We start from the raw sequence: 23,948 nt of genomic DNA, 5'->3' as shown, positions 1-23,948 counted from the left end.
GTAAAAATACAAAACGTTTATTTTAAAATAAAATTAACGACGGTTACACAAACAGACTGTTTATTTTTGAAATTGTGTTCCGAGTAAAAATATGAATAATAGCAGAGCAGAATATATATTTGGAAATATGTTTATAAATTATTCTGATAAAAATCTTCCAGTAGCACTCCTGAAACATAAGTGAAAAATTCGTGACCCTGCCAATTATTTTGTGGAAAAAGACAACAACCCCTCAGTTTTCATTCTGAAATGGCTTTTATTCTGTACTATGCTCGAGAAAGGCGCAAGACCAAACGTTAAAAATAACATAAATTTCTATAACTGATACTTATTGTAGATAGGGTATTATTTGAGATGATCGAAGTATTCTATATCGAACAGTAACAGAGTTATAGACACACATACACATTGCCATTATATCTCATTCAAATACCATTTGCAATAAATCAAAGTTTCACACCGCATTTTTAGTCATATTTTCTCTAACGATAAAGACTTATACACTGTATCGAAGGTCAACGGAAAGTTGGCGAAGTGTGTCACAAATCCGTTTTAAAACTCTCCAATACGATATATGGGATTATGTATGGTGCTTTTCCAGCGGACCCGTTCTTCCACCATGTTAAGTTCAATATTGTGAGGGAAGCCATTTGGTAGACCTCTTTTAAACGTTTTTAGCACTTATAGACAATTTCTATATAGATTTAGTTAGTATCAATGGAGTTTGCGCTCCTTTATACTTTCTTCATATTAAGGTAGAGGGTCGAAAATAAGGTTGTGTGTGAGTTTTAGGTGAGGCTTAGCGTGAAGAAGGTGTTCTCAGCATCTCCTCCTCTTTTTAACCCCCGAGCTAAAAAAGGGTGTTATAAGTTTGACCGCCATGTGTTTGTGTGTGTGTGTCTGTCTGTCTATCTGTCTGGCTGTCTATTTGTAGCATCGTAGCACCTAAACGGATGAACCGATATTGATTTTTTGTTTGTTTCATATGAAAGGAAATTTTTAAGCTATCAAGTGCGAGTTTAGGGTTCTGAACCCGAAAAAATAAAAAAATTGGCGATGATCTTCAAAATTGGCTTAGTTTGGCAAAGATTTTAAGATAAAACGTAATTAAATGGACAGTGTTCTGAGATATGTCTGAAGTGCGAGTTCAGGGTTCTGTGCTCGAAAAAATTTGTTGGAAATTATTTAAATTTTGTAAATTTCACTTATTATATCGAAATATAATCGTTTCTCGCAGCATTTAAGATTTTGCTCACTCTTATCGCCCAACAAAATTTGAACGTGGGTTTAATTATGAGTGCCCTCTTTGACAGTGTCAAATTACCAGGCTAACTTCTCATCCATTTTTTTCACCTAAGAAACATTTTCAAAAATATGATCTTAGTGATGGAGCTTTGCTGCTCGCGAGTTTTTTTTTTATATATAAAATAAATAAATAACGGTACAACAGCGTCTTCATCACATCTTATTTTAAATACTTTAATATTATTGAAGAATATGTCAGTCATAAAAGGATGAATACATTCAATATTGTTTGACAATAAATAATAATAATATATGGGATATTATCAACAAAAAAAGCGAACGAAGGACGAACTTTTTTAAAGCTTAAGAAATATGATTTTAAAATTTTTTTATATGATATTCTAAGTGAAAATGAATATAATCTCATGATATTGTAATCGAACTTGAAAGGAAATCATTTTTATATATTTAAAGGGTTCTGTAGGACACTATACATGCATTAAATACTTATTATGTTATACGGTGTGTCGCATTTAAGATGCAGACACTCTCATTTTTTCGTTATTCGCACAGTGCGTGAGTTTTATTGGAGGTGTTTCCATGGTAACGATACACTATTTTAATAGGGCTTTTCATTTTAAAATCACGATTCACATTTGTTTCGTACTAAATGATTTATAACCAATGTGATAAAATGCATAACAAATATCTTCTATCTAGTCCTACTTATTGCTGTCAGTACGAAAAAATAAACTCTGCACTTGCGCATATGACATGATGAAAAGTTCTATTATAGATTTATATGGATGCATATATGATTGTATGGTTGGCATTTATGACTTACATTTGAAAAAAAATATTTGTGCAATTTAGTTTCTTATTTTCACAATTTTTAATGCATTAAGTTTAATTAATTAGCGTTTTTCAATAATTTTAATTTGACATTTTCTATAAGATAAACATGTAAAGAACTGCAAATTAGTCATTACAACCACCTTTATCGCCAAAATTTTTCACTGGAAACGCTGGCATCGATTTTATTGTCCCTATCATAACTACGCACACAACGAATAGGAATGTCGATTTAAAATTTTGCACAGTCACGGGGTGGGTGATGGGTCATATTTTTTAAATACTTAACTGAAATCAGAATTTTAAACTCAATCTACTACAATTAACAAATACGGCTGATTCTCAATATTCTTCCTAGCGTCAGAAATGGTTGGAAGTATTGAAAAAAGAAACTATTTGCAAGTCAATAGCTAAGAATATTTGTTCATATACTGGACTTTTCGATTAAATCTGCATGTCATTGCATCGATCTGCAATGCTTATTTGAATCATAATGATTTGTAGTCTCCAATTACAATCTACAAATAAATATAAAAACGCAAAAGAAATTTTTTTGTTTTATCAATATTTTTACCCCAAATATAACGCAATAAAATATTTTCATTCAATTATTGTCTGCGGTTTCCAATAGCTTTGGTCATCTTAAGTTATGTAATCTGTTCGATATATTTATATATAAAAAATATCACAACATTAAATAATAAGTATATTTGGAAGGTAATAAATACTGTTTTATCTGTTTTTAAGGAGTCTAGACACTATTACAGGGTACAAAGTATTGAAAACGGATATATATTTTCATTTTAATTTCCTTAAATACAATGACTAAAACATTCTTAATATATATTGAAGTAATGCTGTAGGTATTATATACTTTATTGAGCTTCAAAACTCGAAAAAGTTTTTTTTGTAAAATAGCCAATTTCGTAGAGTTTTAGACTCGGGTATGTAGCTACTCAATTTTACAGAAAGTACACGAACGTTACACGAACAATATACTTCAATAAAGGATGCACACAAAATTAAATTTCTTGATAGGTTTAAAAGTAAATACAGATATAGACCACCGTGTTATAGCCTCCACCTCTCTTGCGCTCACTTATCTCCATTCTATAACACTCAAAATAATGGTAGAGATTGTTTTACACAGGTAATATATATGTACGGTTTTCTATTTTTTTAAAGGTAAAATAGTCATAATTTATAGAGTATATAAAAAAAGATGGCCATGATATGTTTTATATTGACTTTTTTTTACAAAAATCTGTAATTTATGGTAATCAAAGTCAAATAAAATTACTTTTTTTTTTTATATATCTTTATAAACTATAGCACATGTGTTATTCTGATATATGAGCTATATTATCTTTAAGTTTTATTCAAATCAATTTATTAGTTTTTGCGTGAAAGCGTAACAAACAAATAAACAAACAAACATCCTTACTTTCACATTTATAATATATAGTGATAACTAACTTTGGCCATTGATAAAATCCAACTGGGACAAAACCTTAGATATTGGATATTTATTTTCTTATTGAAATTATGAAGGGATAAAGTACACCCGACATCTAAAAGAGGTTCCTTTAACTTTGTACTACCGAGAAAAGTTATTATTTTCACACTCCTAAAATTTGTGAAATTAGAATCAATTCTCATTGTAGTATATTAACAAACTATGTTTACATAACATAACTCTTGAATATTCGTAAACAAATATATGATAGATACATACAATACCACTTTCATATTATATACAAATAGAATAGTATTGGAGAAGTTCTATTATATTGCATATTTCATTAAACATTTCATTACACTAATGAAAAGCATATATAGAAGTCAGTATCGATAATGGTGAATGTCTATCCATTTCCATGAATCCCATGTTACATTCATACTATATATACCTAATTAGTCTAGTCGATAAGTTCAAATTGGTGAAATATAGTAATAATGGTCGTAAAGATGTTAGAGATAGCTAGCTTGAATTCGGAATGATGTCTAGAAAAATGTTCTAGGAGCGTTTTCCAGCTCGTAATAATTGCAATTCTCATAAACAATTAAAGACGAAAAAAAAAATTTCGGTTTTGCTAATATTTCATAAAATATAAATATTTAACAAATTTGAAGAAAAAGTTCTCTAAGAGAAGGAAATTTGTAATATAAAACTCCCACTCCGCAAAGTCTATCTCCATTTTTTATACTTTTAATTTAACGCTGAAAATAGGTCTATTTGAGTACCTACCACTAAATAATTTTTAAGGTATTAATTAAAGAGAATTGAATAAAATACACTCGAACCGGGCCAATACCAATTAGGCCATTCGAGCTCTAGACACAGAGTGCAATTTTTTCAACTCATTGAATTTTTTATTTTTACTTTGTTATTCACTTATTTATTATTATTACCTTTCGTTTTTGTTTACTTTAATCATGTATACGATATTATCGTATGACCAAATTGGCAGGCTGGTTGACATGAATTCTAGAAGTCCGGGTTTGAGTCCTGGTTCGAGGGTTTTTTTTCAATTCTCTTTAATTTAGATCGCTAGACAAGTTATTTGTCAATATTTAGTTTACGCTATATGTATCATATTAAAAATCATCAATTATAATCGAGAGACCATGATGTAAATAAATATCGAATACATGATTAAACTAACAGACCTATTTCGAGCAATTTCATGTATTATAATTGAGATAGATTTCGAAAACTCTTTAAAAACCTTTTTTTAAATTTTTTAAAATTTAATATTTTATGAAATATTGGCGAAAAACGAAATATCTGTTTTTCATCTTCAATTGTTTACAGCTTTTGCAATTTTTTATTTGCTGAAAAACGCTTCTAGCACATTTTTCTAAACATCATTTCAAACCCAACGAGTTATCACAGCTATTTATATTTTTTGCCAATTTGAACTTGTTGACTAGACTAAATGTAGATGTATTCTTGTTGAATATGAATTTTAGAGTTTATGTAATAGGTAGTTTGATAGGAATAAGGGCACAGAATATTACATTATCTTTATGTAATGTACTTATGGAAGTACAAAGTTAATAAAAAATATTCACAAACTTAATAGGTATATTAAAAGCCAAAACATGAATATTGGTATATGTATATGCAGCCTTAAACTGCTTGCAGGTAGTTTGCAGTAGAGTACAGTTGCGCGTTCAATTGAAAAAGTGACACAATTTTGTTTAAATTAGGAATTTTATAGTGGTATGACCCCGAGTACCGTGTGCTTGGAGTCAGATGATATTATTAATTTAATACTGTTTTTTTAACTAAAAATTTATTATCCAACATTATATTTCTTAAGTTTGCACCCGTTTATGAAAAAACGGAATGGAAAGTCGAAAAATGTGTAAAAAGGGCTCGACAACATGCTAGGAAATGAAATATAGGGTTTACTTTTTTAATACATAGATGCCTTATGGTTAAACAGAGATCAACTTTGTTTATTTAATTGCAGCAACGTATTTTTTGCAGCAGATTTTTATTCTTTACCGAAAAAAGTAACTTTTGTCGATAAATAAAATTTTGAACAACACTGTAACTTTATTTGTATGTGTAATCATTGAATTATAATATCTATTGATACACTATAAATATCTCAAACTATCCTGTTATATTTTGACCACAACCCCTACATCAATTCTATGCTAGTTTGTAAGCTCTTAAAGTATTTTGCGTATACTAGCGTTTAGTGCCTATAGTTTGTTTTGAGTTAAAGATATATAGATGGAGTATTATCTATCAATACTACTTGTATGACAAATGTACCTTCAATTCAATTGATTTGGTTCATCTACATTGGAATAGTAATTCATAAGCGGAAATATAACCAAAATTAAATGGAAACTGTTTACTGATACGTTTATATGGCATTGTTTGAATAGTAAAATGGCTTTGGTATCAAGGAGGATGATTTGATTAAGTAAATGGTAGATTAGAGCTCAAAAGAAGACCTTCAGCTAATCCTCAGAAATTCAAAAAATTTTTAGTATATTTAAATCTAAAATATAAATAAGAAAAATAGGATCTTATTTAAGTAAAAAGATCTTACATATTATGTAAAAATTCATATTTATTATTCGACTATTTTGCTTTTTATCGGTAGCATTCCTTATGTTATTAAAACTCTTTGAAGGTATAAAATGGTCCAATTAAAAAACTGAATTTTAAAGCTATCCAAGCATACTAAAATCAATACTTTAGACAGTTCAAAATTTGTTAATTGACTTATTTTTATTAATTTAAAAAACTAATTAACAATTCCACTCGAAGGTCTACCATTCACGATTAACAGACATACACGTTCTAACTCTTCATGTTAAAGTACGTAGGAAAATATTGCTGATTGAACTGTTTTGACGACATATAACACAACAACATATAAACATGTGCACAATAAAATCAACTTGTGTAAGTAACTCAAGTTGTCTAGTTCGGATTCTATATTGTGGGCGGATTGAATGAATGAATGGATGGTTCAAAATGTGACAACAGTATAGTATTATCAGAAAAAAGAGGTCGATAGGTATAAGTAAGTGTTCTATATAGAATGGATGATATGGAAAAAATAGTGATGTTAATCAATCAAGTACTTTTTATGGATTTATAATATCTAAAGTGCAAAAGTTTCAAAGACTACAGAAATGTCGTTGTAAACAGGGTCGAATATAGATATTTGCAAATTTAAAGATTCGGTGACAAAAATTAGATTTTGGGCAAATTCATTAATAAGCTTTCGTATTGCGATCTATTTGAAATAAGCAGATGAACGCTAGTCTGATCTATTATCGTTCCTCTCCTTCATGTTCTGGGAATGTAATACTTATAAAATCAAGGTTACCATATAGCTTGGTAATGTTACATTAACCGACAAAAACGGAGGAGGTTATCAATTCGACTGTATTTTTTTTATGTATGTTACCTCAAAACTTTCGACTGGGTGAACCGATTTTAATGATTCTTTATCTATTTGAAAGCTGGAGCTTCCCGTGTAGTCCCATTTCATTTTAGTCCAATTCTGACAACGGCATCCATGAGAAAACCACAAAAGTCTTGAAACTGCCAAGTCAATATCACATGGTTTTCTTTTTGTCAAAAGTTTTTTTTTATCACATAATTTTGTTTGATATTTGAAAATTTTTGAAATTCAAACGATAGTATTTTTTAAAAAGCGGCATTCTAATCCACATAGTATATGAATTTTGGCCGTCCCTTCAAAATTCATCATTGAATATTATAGTAAAAGTAGTTTTTTTTCAGTTGTATGGGATATTTTTAGTAAATTATGTTTTTATCCAAAAGTAATCTTCTAAAAAAGCCATAAATCCAAAAATCAATCAATTGAAGGAGTTTGTACAGTTAATTTGTTACGATGCGGTAAACTGACTATTTCAAAAACTACGAAGTTCCTTTTTAAGTCCTCACTCAATAATTCCACTAAATTTATTGAATTTCTGATCTTTCAAATGAGTTTCGAATGAATATCTCACGTGATGGAAAAACAACTACTTAAAAAGGCATATAAATGAAGCTGTAACTTTGGATGGTATTTTCCATTTCTTTGATGAACCAAAATAATTCATTATAATAACTTTTCAATGCTTTTACTAGAGTCGATAAGTAACAAAGAAGATTTCAATAAAAATAAACATAATATCTACTGGTCTTTTACTCGCTAGACTATCTGCAGTCGAGTATTGTAACAGACCATCACTAATTAATTAATAATATATAGTACAACAAGAGTTTGAATTGAATTGGAATGACATCACCACCATTATGAACTCGTATACAGGTTGTTTATGAATAGATCGACAGACTTCGGTCAGCTAGGGATTTTTCATTTAAAAATTACTTATACCTCAAAAATGTAGCGATCAAAACGCTTCATTTTCCAAATCTCGGACAGCAAAGTTTTAAAATAAAAATTGGACTGTGGAAAGTACAATTTTTGTTGTTGGGATAATCATAATAAAAATAAATTCATATTAAAAATATTTTAAGCTATATTTTCGATTTAATATATTTTTCAATACTTTACCAACTCTGATGCTAGGCAAGAATCGGTCATATTTGTCAATTTGTAGTAGGTTGAGTTTAAATTTCAGATTTCGGATAAGTATCTTATAAATGTGAGCCATAATCTTGTATGACTGTTAAAATTTCAAATCGATATTCCTATAAATATCGAAAATATGAAAGTGTTTTCATCTTAAATGCGACACACTATATAATATATAAGAACGACACAACATTCAATCAATCAATTATATAATTTAATAATATACACATATAATATTTAATGCAAAGAACTAATTACATTGTGAAACTATAGTCTGTTAATTAATTAATTCTTCTAACAGTTTGACAACCTATTATAAATTAATAATATCTGAACTTTATAAGCTGATGTCGCCTACGTTAGACGTCTACACAATCATAATTACTTTCATAAGAATAACAATAACAACAACATCGGCGGATTATTATTATATATTTATAGTATGTTTACTTACTTTATTACGTACACCTTATATTATTCAGTTTATTTTGTATATTTGGAATATTCCAAAAATGGATTTCCTAAAGAAATATGCAAAGATTGAATAATACTAGGCATTTCAATAAAACTTTATACATACATTTGAATAACAAAGTTTCCAAAAATCACAAAAATTCTTATTCAAAGTCGACTGAAAAAGTGATGGATCATAAAAGTTATCATTTTCAATTTTATATTTCTATATCAAAAAATCTAGAGAAAGTGATAAAAAACTAAAATATTTAGACAATCTTGTAGTTTATAATAATACCATAAAAATAAAAAGTTACCGATGATATAAAACAAAATTTTAATTTAATTGAGTTCAATGAAGATTCATCATTTGATGAACAGAGACGACTATAGTTAGAGTATTGATGATTGAAGAGCGATATCTATGTTATTAAATTTATAAGCATCACTTGCACACAGTATATTATATATTTTTGTAGTTTTACAATACTGTAGGTTTACAGTCACCTTGAAATTATTTTCAGAATGAGAAAACACAGAAGTGTTAGGTATAACCTCCCAGGATATATAACGTATTGAGAATTTTGGCGATCCTACATTAAGGATAAGGATACTGGTTGAGTGTGTCAAATGCTATCAAAATAGGTCGTATTAGTATAGTTAAAGACGTAACAAATAAGGGAAAATGGAAGAAACCGCTCGCATTTGAATATTTTAATTTAAAAATCATAACATTGTTAGAGTAATAAAAGTCTGTTTTCGGGTCTTTTATAAAGGATATAGATTCGGAAAGTTTTTTTTGAGAAATAATTCTAATACGAAATTAAATACTTAGTTTAATAGTTATAATAATTTTTGAAATTAGAAAACTTACCGTTATGAACTAGAAGAGTAGAATCTCTGGCTAATGCCAGCTCTGAATCAGTGAGTGTCGCGTCCGAGGCGTTATCCGATGTGGGGGTGTCACTAAGACCAGCACCACCACTAGCTGATCCTGGACCACTACCCCCTGTACAGGGTTGTTGATATAATGGATGTTGGTACGTGTGTGAGTTATATAATTGTTGGTGTTGGCGTCCACTACTGCGTCCACCAGTAGCTGGTGATCCACTATCACCGTCTTCGCAATCTGATCCACTTACACTATATGCCGGATATAACCGACCAGATTTACCTGTAACAAAATACATTTGCATTATATTTTTGGAAAAATGAAATAGGAATAGAAATATCAATGAAATTTCATAGTTATAACATGTTTCATAATCAAAGTTGAAAATAATAAAAAAATTTCATTTTGTAATCTATCCTGAGCTTGTTTTTTATTATTTGTATATCCCAGCTAATGTGTCTACTTTCTAATTAAATTTTCTTTTTTCATTTCAAGTGAAAATTATCAAAAACTATCAAAATATCCCGTTTTTGATATTCATTCTTGAGGAAATTTTCAAAATTAATGTAGGTTTACAATAGTTTCTATTGTGTAAAAAAATATAAAAAATCAAGCTATCGGCTATTTAAATCTATGAAATTTTTACCTATTTCCTTAAATCGTGATATATTACACTCATTAGAAATAAGAGTATCCCTGTTTTGAATATTAAATATTTGAAATGATATGAATAGATACAAATCGAGCAAACATAAATCAAATACCAATTTTCAGCTGACAATAAATATAAAGAGTTTGTACTAGGTGATATGATATAATCTATAAAATAATAAACATCATTGTACACTTGCATAGAGTATAGGCAAGGTATGAAACTATATTTACAGTACATGTGAATAAAGTAAAAAATAAGAAAAACATGAATTAAATAAGAGGACTTTTAATAGAAATTGCATTAAGATAACAATCACCCCCTATAATAAACAAATAGAAAACTTTCATATTTAAATCTACTATAGACCCATCAGCATAAATATTACTGAAGGCATACAAAGATACTTATTAAACTAGCGACCCGCAACGGCTTCGTGCGAGAGGTGAAAAACTCCTGATGAAGGCTACTGATGAACAGACTAACTAATGAAGAAAACAAATAATGTGTAAATTTTTATTTTGTTCATTACATATTGTTGTTATTAATAATTTTTTATATTTATTATTGTCGTTTATAATTTTATTTATTTATAGTGTTTTACTGATCCTTATTTATACCAACTCAGAATTAATTTTTTAGAACACTATTAGTAATTATTTATATTTTTTATGTTCAATGCAACTGAACGCAACTTTGTAATAACCACTGTACGATATTCAAACAAATAAACGTTATTATACTAATTTAAAGCTTCTGTAATTCGTGAGTAGATCCCTAAAATTTAAATTATTATATGTTATGAAAATCATATCTTATAAAAATTCCAAAATTAATGATTCTTCTAAATTCAGATCGAGAATTTTTCGCAATAACCTTTTATTTAATTGCATATAAATATTTTCTGAAGAAAAACCCGACTGTTAAATAAAATCTGAAAAGAAAGAAACAAGTTCAGTAATTTACAAGGTTATATAACAGTCTGCACGGCTCATTATTGGGAAGATTTTAATGATCCCCGACTATTAAAGTCGCTATGTAATTTACTGGATTTGTTTCTTTCTTTTCAGATTTTATTTAACACAGTCGGGTTTTATATTTTTTTAAATTAATTTTTTATTTTTAAGTATCCCAGCACTAGAAAAAGCCGTTTGGAAGAGATTGGACGAGGTAATAAAAAAATGTACAAACAAATATACATAAATACAAGATACACACGAAAAACATAACCAATCCTTAATCTTTGGATAGTGATAGTTGGGTAATAAAAGAGTTCCTTTTAACGCCAGCATGCATAACTTTATCAATTTTTTGCTTTTTATTATTCAAATAAGAATTTTGGAATAACATTTATCTAAGCTTTTCGATTCTAATATGTATTCCTCATTCATACATATGCTATTATTTAATATTGACACAAAGACTATAAAACAGGTTATATTGTTTTTATAATTCCTACAAACATGTTTGAAGTAGATACTCGTTTTTATATGTATTTATTTATAAGGTGGATGTAGAGATCCCTTTGTTTATTTATACCTTATATTGGTTCGTGTTTATAATAACATTCTTATAAAAACATAAGATAAGTTGAAAAGAATACTTCTTTGAATAACTTTAAAGAAAAAAAGTATTTGTGAGTTTTCGTATTAGAAAACTAAAAAAATTTTTTTAATCACAAACACAATCAGAGATACAGGGGATTTAGAAAACAGAGTTTCATATTGCATTTTAGTCCCTCTGCCGGATGGATATGATTAATAACACCAAAATTTTGATTTTTTCACAAAGAAAACCATTTTTAACGCTGAAGATAATTAAACTAATGTCGCCCATAATATTTAAAATCTATATTCCTTCTTTCCCTGCGTTTTGAAGGTAGGTATGAACGTTTTTGGAAAATATGATCGGAAAATTATGAATTGTCAAGATTCCTAAAAGAGAACTCTCCAGTTCTGAAAATTTTATGTAAAACTTTGATTGAAAAATAGACAGCGTTATCACAACTTTAAAAAATTTAATAACGAAACTGGCCACCTTACATCAGATTTTTCTCTAGAAAGCGTTTTAAGACCAATTTTGGTTTTCGTACATAATTCTGACATTTAATTGTGTAAAAAACTTTTGCCATACTTACAGAAAAAGAAAGTCACCTAGAAAGAAGTTATAAAGCTATGAAAAAGCTTTTAATACTTTTTCCATCTATTTGTGTGATTAAAATGGAATTTATTTACGCTAAATATAAATAATAGGTTTTACCAGACAGTTACAACAACATTATTTTGAACTATATGTAACACATGCTCCTAACTTTATTCCAAATAAGGTAGATTGTGAGATCTGTAAGTGACAACACCTTGAGAAACTGAAATCAGCAGATCATAGATGTAGTAGAAAAAGTAAACACAGAAGTATAGCAGATTTTTAGGGCAATAAACGGAGTCATTTTTTGTGTGTACAATAGTGAAAATACTCGTTACTTTAGACACTAAACAGTTGATTAGTTCAAGAAGTTTCATTTGAGTTTTTAGTGATTACAAAACTTTCCTTTAAAAGGGAGTTAAAAAATAATTTTTTTGATCATGCATTTACATTATACTGTAAATTTCCGTTAAATCCTTGGTTAAAAATAATAATATTTCGTAGACATATTTGCTCAAAAATAAAAACAAACCTACGTAAAACTATATATTACTTTTCTCATAAATGTTATGAGCACAAAAAAATATAAATGATGTTGGCTTTTACAAAAGCAAATGAAGAAGGGAATGAAAAGTGTCAGTGTAAGGGTGGTTATAAAAGTAGATGAATAAACTAGTGGAATGTTGAATGTGTGGTGTGGTGTGTGTCGTCATAAGTTGATTTGGGCATAACATTGACTGGAGTAATGTTACTCATGGGAACACACTGAACTGATTGCCCCAAAAATGTTCATAGAATCTCGTACGTATAAATATAACACGATACCATGACATATAAGTTACTTTAAGTTCGTAATTTCCCTTTCTTTTAAAATATTGTATGTATTGAAATAGTCTTCTGTATCTAACGTAAAGAGCATCTTGTGTGTTTTAAAGATGGGTAGTTTTCATAAATTCATTATAAGAAAAATAAGAAGAAAAAATCTTAGGTAGGCATCTCACTAACTCATAAGTTACTAAAAAGGGACCAAGTGCGTGTCGTACACGCATAAAAGGGTTGCTAATTAATATTGGGTTGTTATAGCAGGTTATTTTCATTTTCTGAGAAGTTGAATTTGTGGACCGTAAAGGTTGTAAACATTTATGTATTCTCTTGCATACATTAGAAGGTTCTATTGTCGTTAACTATCATTCTCTAAGTACTAAGAAAGTTAACAACATAATCATTCATGAATGCCCATTACTACACGTTTGTTATACAACTCAAAAGATTGGATCAATAAATAAATACATGTTTTGTGACTCTAGTTTAATTTTTGAACTTATTCGAGTTTCGAGCAACGAAAGTTTTTTTCCAACTTACTATTCATTTATGTCTCGTAAAAAGCTTAAATAATCTAAAAGACCACAAGCCCATGCTGAAACTTTTCGGATGAAATGACCCACCAAGAATTATGTTGAAAAAGTTGCTCCTATATATTAAAGTAAGTTTAAGCACCATGGCATCAGTTTTGCTTGGAACAGTTGGGTTCAGGTGAAATTATGAATGCCACACACCTTGCTGCTTCACCCCTGTGTCACAAAATAAGTACGGCGTTGCTGGATATCAACTGTGCATAGGTATTGGAAACGAATTATATAAGTGCAGCAAAGAATGAATCTGGTAACTGTGGTACCGTAGGTCAAACATAATTTTTTATCTCTCGTTAATCTTCGAAGCACTACTTGTTTATTTCTGTACGGCATTTATTTAATTGACTTCGAATACTTATGCAGAGTTCTTATTCAGCAACGCTGTGCATATTTGGTGTTGTAGGAGTAAGCAAAATTTCAGCATCAGCTTGTGGTAAGTACATGACGAACATACCTTAACATATCCTTTTCACCATTTCAGATCTTTCTATTGTTAGGAAAATTCTTCATTATCCGAAATTGCATCTTCTTCATTAACAAAAAGTAATGTTAAGATATGTTATAAGATGTAGGGCAAGGGCAGTAATTAAAAACGAATGAAATGAAAGTCTTTAGTTCAAAAGATCAAGGTTGGTATCATAAATTAAACTAAATTTTAAAATACATCAAGGGCTCCCAGAGTAGAAATAATGTTACCATTCGAAAAATTTATGAAATTACGCAACAAGCTATATACGCATAAGTTAGAAAGGTTAGTATCGTATCATAAAAACAGTAGTTGATTGTAGCAAGGCTTAAAGCATGAATGTAGGTTAAAAAAGCAATTTCAATAAATAAATAAATAAATAAATGATGCTCGTGAACTTGTGTGTGTTGTATAACACTCACGATCATACTGAAATACAAAAATGTTCTTTGTGGCTTTTTTTTTATTATGGAAATAAAATTCTTGTCATCTATATTGAAATCACACTGAAATATTAAATATTAAATAAGGTTGTTTCTAGGTCAACTTTTATTTTCTAGCAACATCTGAAAATGTAAGCTTATGTTTTGTCTGCTCTACATTTTGGCTTTTTTTTAACACAACGGAACTGATCTAAATGATCTTTTTCTTTTTTGAAATTACCAAAATTTTTGTATGTAGTTTTTATAAACATATATAAAAAGTATTTATAAAAGTAAAATTCAGTAATCGTACAAACAAAAATTTTCGAATTTTAGCATTATGTTTTGAGGTGTTATCCATTTTTACTCATTTCATGTTCCTTCTGCGTACTTATAGCTCTTATTTTGTGATCACGATTCAAACCACACTGTTTGACTATTGGAAATATAATTCAGTATATAAATAAAGCTATAGTAACAAAAAATGGCTTAGTTTACATAGACAAACTACTTTTTTGAAAGTTTTTATCATATAATCAATAATTCGATAGAACCCTTCGACTGAAATATATTTTTTCCTTTTACCTTAACCATTATAAATACGTCGTTTTTTAAATCTTTTGGTGATTGAAATGAATACTGGGTGGATTATAAAATATTTTGGTAAAGTCAAGTAAAATCTTTTATGATAGAGACGAGTGTAGACGCAATCCAGCTTTTTTTTTATTTTAAATTCATAAACCATATGTAAATCAAATATGGTGGTTTTTGCCATTATACAATTTACACTTCATCAGCTACCTTAGTTTTCAAATACAAGATAGGTACTCAACAACCAGACATAAAAACTGCACTTGCACGGAATTCGAAATTTTGCATATAAATCAATACTATTTAACAATAGGTACAATATGGACTAAATGTGCCAGTTTATCCTGGCAGAAATATTTTTGCCAGGTTTTTTTAATTTTCTAATGGTGTGACAGATATTTTGGTCATGTTTTGAGCTGTCACACCGAGATATTTCAAAAGTAGCACTCAAGAAGAACAAACTTAAAAAAAAAGTAATTCCGCGGTAAAGTTTTATTGGCTTTATATATTAAAAATCAGCGTGACAGACCTTTCAGCCACGATAAGAGCTGTCACACCAAATTTTCTTGAAAATAGATAAAATTTGCAATAAAATGGACTCTTACAAATTAATTTCCATGAAATTGACAAATACTTGTAATTATTAAAAATATGAAAAGATGTACCTATCGTTAAATAGTATTGATTTATATGCAAAATTTAGCAATCCGTGTAAGTGCAGTTTTACTGTCACGAGCTCCCTACTTTCCTAAGTAAGTACCGAAATTCCAGATCATATTATTGAGTTAGTTGATTATGAAAAAAAAGGTTAACCTAATGAACTTATGTGGACTCATGTTCGCTAATGCCATTTTGACCAAATTTGTGGTCAAAATATGCCACCAGATGTGTAAAATGTGTAAAAGTACTAAGTTTTACAAAACCATAGCTCGGAAACGATGCGTTTGCAAGCATATGATCTTTTTCCATAAAATTGGCTCAAAAATATTTTATAAAATTGTTTTTACTTTTATAAGAAATATCCTGTTTTTCATTATCGCATGTATTTTTTTGCACTTTAAGTTTTATTGTTTTAATAGATAAACAGTTTTTTATATATCAGAGGTTTCATATAAGTTTCATCTTTCCATGATTCAATGGATAAAATATAATTATATAAGAAATTATAATGGCGTAAATATATACAATAAAAATTTAACTTTTTTTTAGAATAAATAAATATATAGAAATTAAATTTTTTTTTAAATCTCAATTTCCATATTATTATGTTACAAGATTTTTTGTCTATTCATTCAAATTTGGCAAAAGAATTGACTGTAAAAAGTTGCAATCGAATATTTTGCGAGTATAATAGAAAAGCAAAATTCTCGATGGAGATGGTTTTAAATATATTATGTGAGTCGAATTCACAAATACTTGAAAAATACTGAATGCACATTAAACGTGATTTACATAATGCTAGAAAGAGATAAACATAAATGGACATGGTAATCTTTCACATAACTTCCATAAAATAATATTTGCGTATTTTAAATATGCGCTAAATCAAAGGCTCAAGAAAATGCATTCCTATTAGTTCAGTTTTAAAAGCATCGTATTTAAGACTCAAAAAAAAAAAAAACAATCAATAACATTTGCATATTTTGTTTGGTAATATAATACTGTGTTCAAGAAATAAGGTGACATTTGTCAAACAATGTTTATTATTTGAACGTTATGCGTCATTTGCCTAACGCTATCCGCGTAAAAAGACAGGAATTGTGGAAAGACAATTCATGGTTTTTACACCACGATAATGCACCATCCCATACTGCACCCATAATTCGTTATAATTTCGTCAAAAACTCCGTGCGACTTCTGGCTATTCAGCAATCTCAAAAGACCGCTGCGAGGACAACGTTTTGATACGATAGAGGAGATTCAAGCCACAGCGAAGACGGAACTGAAGGCAATCCCGGAAAGCGACTACAACCAGTGTTTCGAAGATTGGAAAATCCGTTGGCATAAGTGCATTGCATCGGGAGGGGATTACTTTGAAGGGGATCAAATTGATTTTTAAGAATAAATATAGAATTTTCAAAATAAATACAATGTCACCTTATTTTCTGGGCAAAGTTACAAAAATTAAAGTTTAATTGAAGTTTTACCATTTTCTTGACAATACGGATTGAATTATTACGCAAATCAGTAATATTGATCAAAAAAGATATTAGTGTATCAATATTAGCATATTGTGTACTTAAGCTTCCAAATTTGAAAAGAAAACAAATAAATTAATTCTCATAACCAAATCTTGTTGTAATCAAAATATTATCTAATAGCATAATTAAAATATGAGGAACAACTTGTTATCTTCATTCAGTTTTGCATTATAAACTAAAAGTTACAAAATGGATTTCGCGAACTCTTAGAAATATAGGTGTATAAGAATACGCACGGAGTCGATAAGGTATTCTAAGAGTACGCAGTGAAGGTAGTTAAGAAACGGTTTACCTATTGAAGCTAACTTCAGTTGTGTTTAGACCAACAAAGTAGAACTGCGTCACGAAAAAGAATCGAAAGTGCAGTTAAACGTAGAAGTTAGCTAAGTCTGAAGTTTTTCTGTATATTGTTATTTATTTTCATTACTTCCAAAGTATTACAACACGAAAGCGTAAAGTGTTTTAAATAAAGCGGATACTGTTATCTACACTGAAGCAGTAGATGTTTTTACCTTGCTTCATTTTCATAAAAACAAAGTACATAGATATGGAAGTAAAGTTCTCATATAGTGATGTGTCTATCACTAACAAACTGCATTATATGTGAAGTGAGCCTGTCAACATATAAAGCATACATGGAGAGAGCTTTTCCTCGTCGAATGAATATTTACATAATTCCACTGAATGAATACATGTTGCAAGTTTTTTAGATTTAATGAACATTTCACTGTGCATAATGTGGTCTCATGAAAAATATTCTTACATCAAAAAACTTTATTTCAATTTTCAATTAATTACATTTTGTTTTAAATTTTCACAAATTTTTCGACAAAATCCTCGTAAACAATTAATTTTAAAGTAAGTAAAAACAAACAACTGACGGAGTTAATTGTTGAAATACCCAGCAAGGAAAGTATTAAATGTTAGTGCTTGCATTATTTTTAATAAACAAGTAAAATTTACAAAATTTAAACTACCGATAAATTTTTCGAGTACGGAACCCTAAATTCGCACTTGAAACACTTCTAAGAGCACTCTCCATTAAATTACCTTTTTCCTTAAAGCTTTATCCAGATTGAGTGTATTTCAGGTGATTCATTTCCAATCTTTTATTTTTTTCGGGTACAGAACCCTAAACTCGCACTTGAAACCTAGCTAAGAAAACTTTTCTTTAAATTACCTTTCAAACAAATCCAAAAAAATCAAAATCCGTTCTTCCGTTTATTCGCTACCATGCCACAGACAGACAGACACACAGATAGACACACGCATAGTGGACAAACTTATAACACCCCTTGTTTTAAGTTAGGGGGTTAATTAGAAAAGTTTGCCAAACCAATGCAATTATGTTGATTTTTCCGAAATCTATCTATTCTTTTTGCGCATATAAAAATTTTTATTATTCCGGTTAAAAGCTAAAAATTGGCGTAAGTTGTATTTCTGTACCCAAAATTCCAGTAAATCCTATGAAATTTCACCCAACTTGATGGCATATAGGTGACATTTTTGTACACAAAATTTTATTTAATCATATTATGCAATTTCACATAATTCAAATTGTCTCTGAAAAAATATGGATTTTTTTCCCAATAAAATATTTGGAAAATCTATAACTGCAAAACCTTCATTCTTTGTTTTATAATGGTTGTAACGGGTGTTAAAGATACTTTGACATAACGAAATGTTACTATAGTTTTACGATAATCAATTCAGCTTACGCGTCAACCAACTGACGTAGTGAAACATAAGGTTTTATTAATAAACAAAACTAATTATGGCAATTTAAACAGTGAATTCAATAAAAACGTTTTTATTGTTTTAAATACTTAAATGTTTTTAATTAAATTAATTTTAAAATCTGAAAATAATTATTACAACAATATTTATTTCATACGCAGGTTTTTTATATTTATGTCTAGACAAATTTTATTTACAATTCATCAAACGTAGGTATTATGATTTATTTTCTTTTTTATTAAAAATTCTCTGAAAATATAAAGTGAGAAAATAGTCTATTATGATAAAGATTATGTATAGCAAAGAGAGTCCTTAGCAAGTAGCCGGTGTCCAAAACGCGAATAATCACAAATTAATATATTTTCCCACCGCTGCTGTGAAAAAAACTTTTTACGTAGTGTATTTTTATGTCCTGAGCAAGCTTGATATATATAAATTTCAGCTTGACATCATTTTTCGTTTTTGAGTTATCGAGTTGACAGACGGACAGACAACCGGGAATGGACTAATTAGATTATTCTATGAACACCTATAGCAAAATTTTTTTTGTAGCATCAATATTTTTAAGCGTTACAAACTTGGGACTAAACTTAATATAGGTACTATGTATATTTCATATATACATGGTATAAAAAGTATGGTAATTTTTTATATTTGCTCAGTGTAGTTTTTGTGACGCAGAAATATGTTTGGCCCTTGGCGATCTAGAGACCAAACGCGTGAGTCGATTTTAATGATTCTCACGACAATCCATTTTTCTATTTAATAGCTATTCACTCTGCTTCTACTTAACATAGTTCGTCGACTTTATTTTTTTTCTTGTTCACATTTGGCATCTAGTATGCCACATATGAACACACATACATTTATACATACATGCATACATAGACTGATTAAGACATTACCACTCCTTTGCATCGCGCAGTCGAGTAATAATAAAAGAAATCAAGTACTAAAAGGTTCAAACCATCACAAGCAAAAAAAAGTGGGTGATTAGTGAATAAAAATATTATTATTATTTTTTTTTTGTAAATTTTGTATCAACATCCCGATAATAAAAAAATTACAATTTAGCTTTACTGTTTTGAATAATTCAATTTCAAAATCAATAACATGTAAAAGATTACTTGAAAAAATAATTTTTAATAAAACAACAAGCTTTTTAATTTTAATTGCTAATGGTTTATTTTTAAAAAGGTTTATTTATAAATATAAAGTCCTTAATATCAAATATAAAGGATGGTTTATTTTTGCTTCGATAAATTATTTCATTTAATGATCTGTTCCCGCAGGCACATATTTATACCATTTCAAAATGCGTGGGCAACAACCAAGAGCAAAAATGTTTGTTATTTAAGTGGCTTTACCCTGCAAAAATAAGAATAGAGGAATATAAAAAAATCGCTGCTGATGTAAATTAGAAATTAACAAGTTTATTAAAAGTTGACGTATTCCTTGTAATAAGCATTTTGGTAAGAAGTACCTCCAAAACAATCTTCATTAAAATTTATGGTTCATTAATATGTAAACAAAGTTTCACCAACTGTAGAAAACTGACATAAAGCCTACACAGAAAACTCGTCTATAATTTAAATTTACATGGATATGACTGTGCTCTACTTCCCAGAACCCTTTGAATAACGATATCAATTAAGGAATACTTCATTTTTTGTTGTTTAAATCTCGTATATTGTGCCCATCGTAATTCTTTGTAGTGAAAATGTGAAAAAAGAGACCAAATGACTTACAAGTGCCTTTTAATGGTATTTCCCCATGGCCCAAGCAAAATTGAAATCATCACTTATTGTTCTATCAACAAATAAAACCTATACAATCAACTAATGGACAAAAAACGAATTTGTGTATCACGAACGTAAAGCTTCAAAAACACTTGAAAGTAAGCTTTACTTTACATATGGTCACGATGATTAACTCAAACCGTCCAGTGGCTCTCCATTCAAAATAAATAATAATTCTCAAAAAATATACATTTCCCTTACACAAAACACTTATAATTATAAGCAATGTTGTGAAAACTAGCCCCTTAAACAAATACCAAAAAAGAAAAATAATAATAAATAAATAAAAAAATATTTAAAAATAAATTAAAAAAAAAAAAACCCTTGACTTCAATTTTATATACAACAACAAAAAACTGTTAAAATAAACAAACATACATACGATATAAATGTTGTTCTCATCAGAGCTTTAGTAACACATGGACATGTATCTTACTAGCGACAACAGTAAAAATGATAAAATTGTTTTTCTTAGGCCAAACTAGTTTATTCAAATACTATTAAAAAACAAGTGAAAACAAACAATTGATTGAGTTAATTGTTGACATACCAGTGCTGATTACTCTATCACAGTATACTGGGTGTTCCAAACCACCCGTCCAGGCTGATTATTCTGAATAGTTTTTAAAAAAAATTGAAACGAAAAAACACGTATCAAATATTTTTTGAAACTCTATCTAACCATACCAAAAACACCCTCCACCCTCAACCCCTGTTAGGGGTAGGGGGTGTAACTTGAAAAAATCAAATGGAAACCCCTATTTTTTTCTGCAGATTTGGATTCTTCAGAAGAAAAGACAAACATTTTGTCTAAGAAATTTTTCCCGATTTTAGGTAGATCGCGCTACAATCGACAAAAATCGTTCTTTTAGATTTGGCATAAGAATTGCGCCGTTCAATGACAAAAATCAAAACGAAAAAGTAAAAATAAAAACACAAACACACAGAACCAAAACAAAAACAAAACAAAAGCAACACAAAAGTTAGAAATTCAACGAAAATAAAAGAGAAGCGAAAATGTCGAATTGCGGTAATTGAGGTAAACCACTAGACAATTGGGAGGATGCTAAATAAAGCTCTTAGAAAGAATTAGATATGAATCATTTTAGATTTAATTTTTTTTCAGACTTTCCAAAATAAAAAAAAACATTTTTACAAAAATAATTTTTCTAAATCATAATAAAATATGAAAAACAAAAACAGAATAGTCTTTTCTTCAAAAAAACAAAAACAAAATTGAAAATAACTATTCTCGACTCAAAAAACTTTTCTCGCCTTCACTTGAACTGCAATTCTAATGCCAAATCTAAAAGAACGATTTTTGTCGATTGTAGCGTGATCTACCGAAAATCGGGAAAAGTTTTTTAGACAAAATGTTTGTCTTTTCTTCTGAAGAATCCAAATCTGCAGAAAAAAATAGGGGTTTCCATTTGATTTTTTCAAGTTACACCCCCTACCCCTAACAGGGGTTGAGGGTGGAGGGTGTTTTTGGTATGGTTAGATAGAGTTTCAAAAAATATTCGATACGTGTTTTTTCGTTTCAATTTTTTTTGAAAACTATTCAGAATAATCAGCCTGGACGGGTGGTTTGGAACACCCCGTATATACGTACAAGTCACATATACATAACTGATATTCTCATATAATACATACTATAAAATTTGCATTTAATGTGTGCCCGCGTGAGTAAACAGTGATGTTTACAAAAAAAAATGTTTCAAACTAAATTTTTTTTTTTTTTTATAAGGAATGTTTACATTTTACATTTAAACTTTTGTTCTATCTCTAACGGGTTACAAGATGGGTACTACGGATCCAAGACCCAATAACCTATGTTGCTCATTTACGAACTCGACCTCACTTTTTATGTTCTGAGTGCGTTGTTGCATATATTACACATATGTATGGTATTACAAGGACTATGTCGATCTACTGCACTGTTTTAACCTTATTTTCACCTTAAACTCTTTTCGTACCACCAAAATTTTTGGAAGTAACTTTAATATTAAAGACTAAGATTGAACGTGTTCTAGAACAAAATACAAGACTGAGTGTGTAAAAAGTTTGTGCCTGGTCGTGGTCTTCTTATGTTTCATTCATCACATCACATTTAGTCGCAGGAATGAAGCACGGAAGTTCAAAAAATTTGTACAGAAAGTCGGATTTGAATGCGGCTCTCGGCATTCCATTTGTAAAGCGTCAGGAAATGTTGTGACCTAAATTGATTTATTAGAAAAATATGCAATTTGTATAAATAATATGCATTTTAAAATAGTGATGTAAATGATTCAAAACTTGTTACTCGGGGGTTTTTGGTATCGCTGAATCTCCTGGAGTTTTCGGGAAATTCGTTATATAATTGCTAAAAATTCGTCTGGTTTTTGGGGTCTATGAGAACAAATATCGTGACAGAATTGATGTCGGAGGTATCTGGTCGCGATATTCGTGTTCAACGATCCCAAAAACCCTCTCCTGATTACTCTGAACACCAGGTACCCCGTAGACCAATCCTGCGAACCAAAAAAATCCCTGACTAACATATATAGAATTATTTTCATCAAACACCTCGGGCAACAATGAACATGACATTAATCAGACAATCTTTACTTTAGCTCCCTAGATGTGTGATTTACTATTTTATTTTATGAAATATGGAAAAAATAAAATAAAATTTGTGTACTCATTTTTGATCGATTATCATTTGTATATTGACCAATATGCTTAACCTACAGACTGAAAGCTCTGGTTTTCGGGGTTAGGTGGTATGTTGTAAAACAACAACAGTTCTACATATACATATATATAGTACATAGTGAGCTTTGTGATTATTATTAATAATAAAAAAATAACTATGTGGACACAATTCATATAACACGTGTCATGTGCAATAATTAAAATTTAACCATTTGTGTGAGTGTGCAGGCTTATATATACTGCTTGCTTGTCTATCTGCCTACATGAGTATGTTAGTATGTACTTATCCTCTGTATGACCAATATTA

At 29.2% G+C, this 23,948-nt stretch overlaps 1 protein-coding gene across 2 annotated transcripts in view; it reads right to left on the bottom strand.

Annotated features, from left to right (window-relative positions):
* The window catches only part of LOC123293867 (teneurin-m), a 546,253-nt gene that overhangs the window by 304,560 nt on the left and 217,745 nt on the right, over nucleotides 1-23,948 (bottom strand). For both annotated transcript variants that reach the window (XM_044874826.1, XM_044874827.1), the window contains exon 2: nucleotides 9,508-9,807. In XM_044874826.1, coding sequence (XP_044730761.1) covers nucleotides 9,508-9,807 — 300 coding nt within the window. The remainder of the gene's footprint in view (nucleotides 1-9,507; nucleotides 9,808-23,948) is intronic.

This window comes from Chrysoperla carnea, chromosome 2 (genome assembly GCF_905475395.1).
Source record: "Chrysoperla carnea chromosome 2, inChrCarn1.1, whole genome shotgun sequence".
Lineage (NCBI taxonomy): Eukaryota > Metazoa > Arthropoda > Insecta > Neuroptera > Chrysopidae > Chrysoperla > Chrysoperla carnea.
The sequence above is the reverse complement of the archived record's forward strand: the minus strand, read 5'-3'. Positions and strand labels throughout refer to the sequence as shown.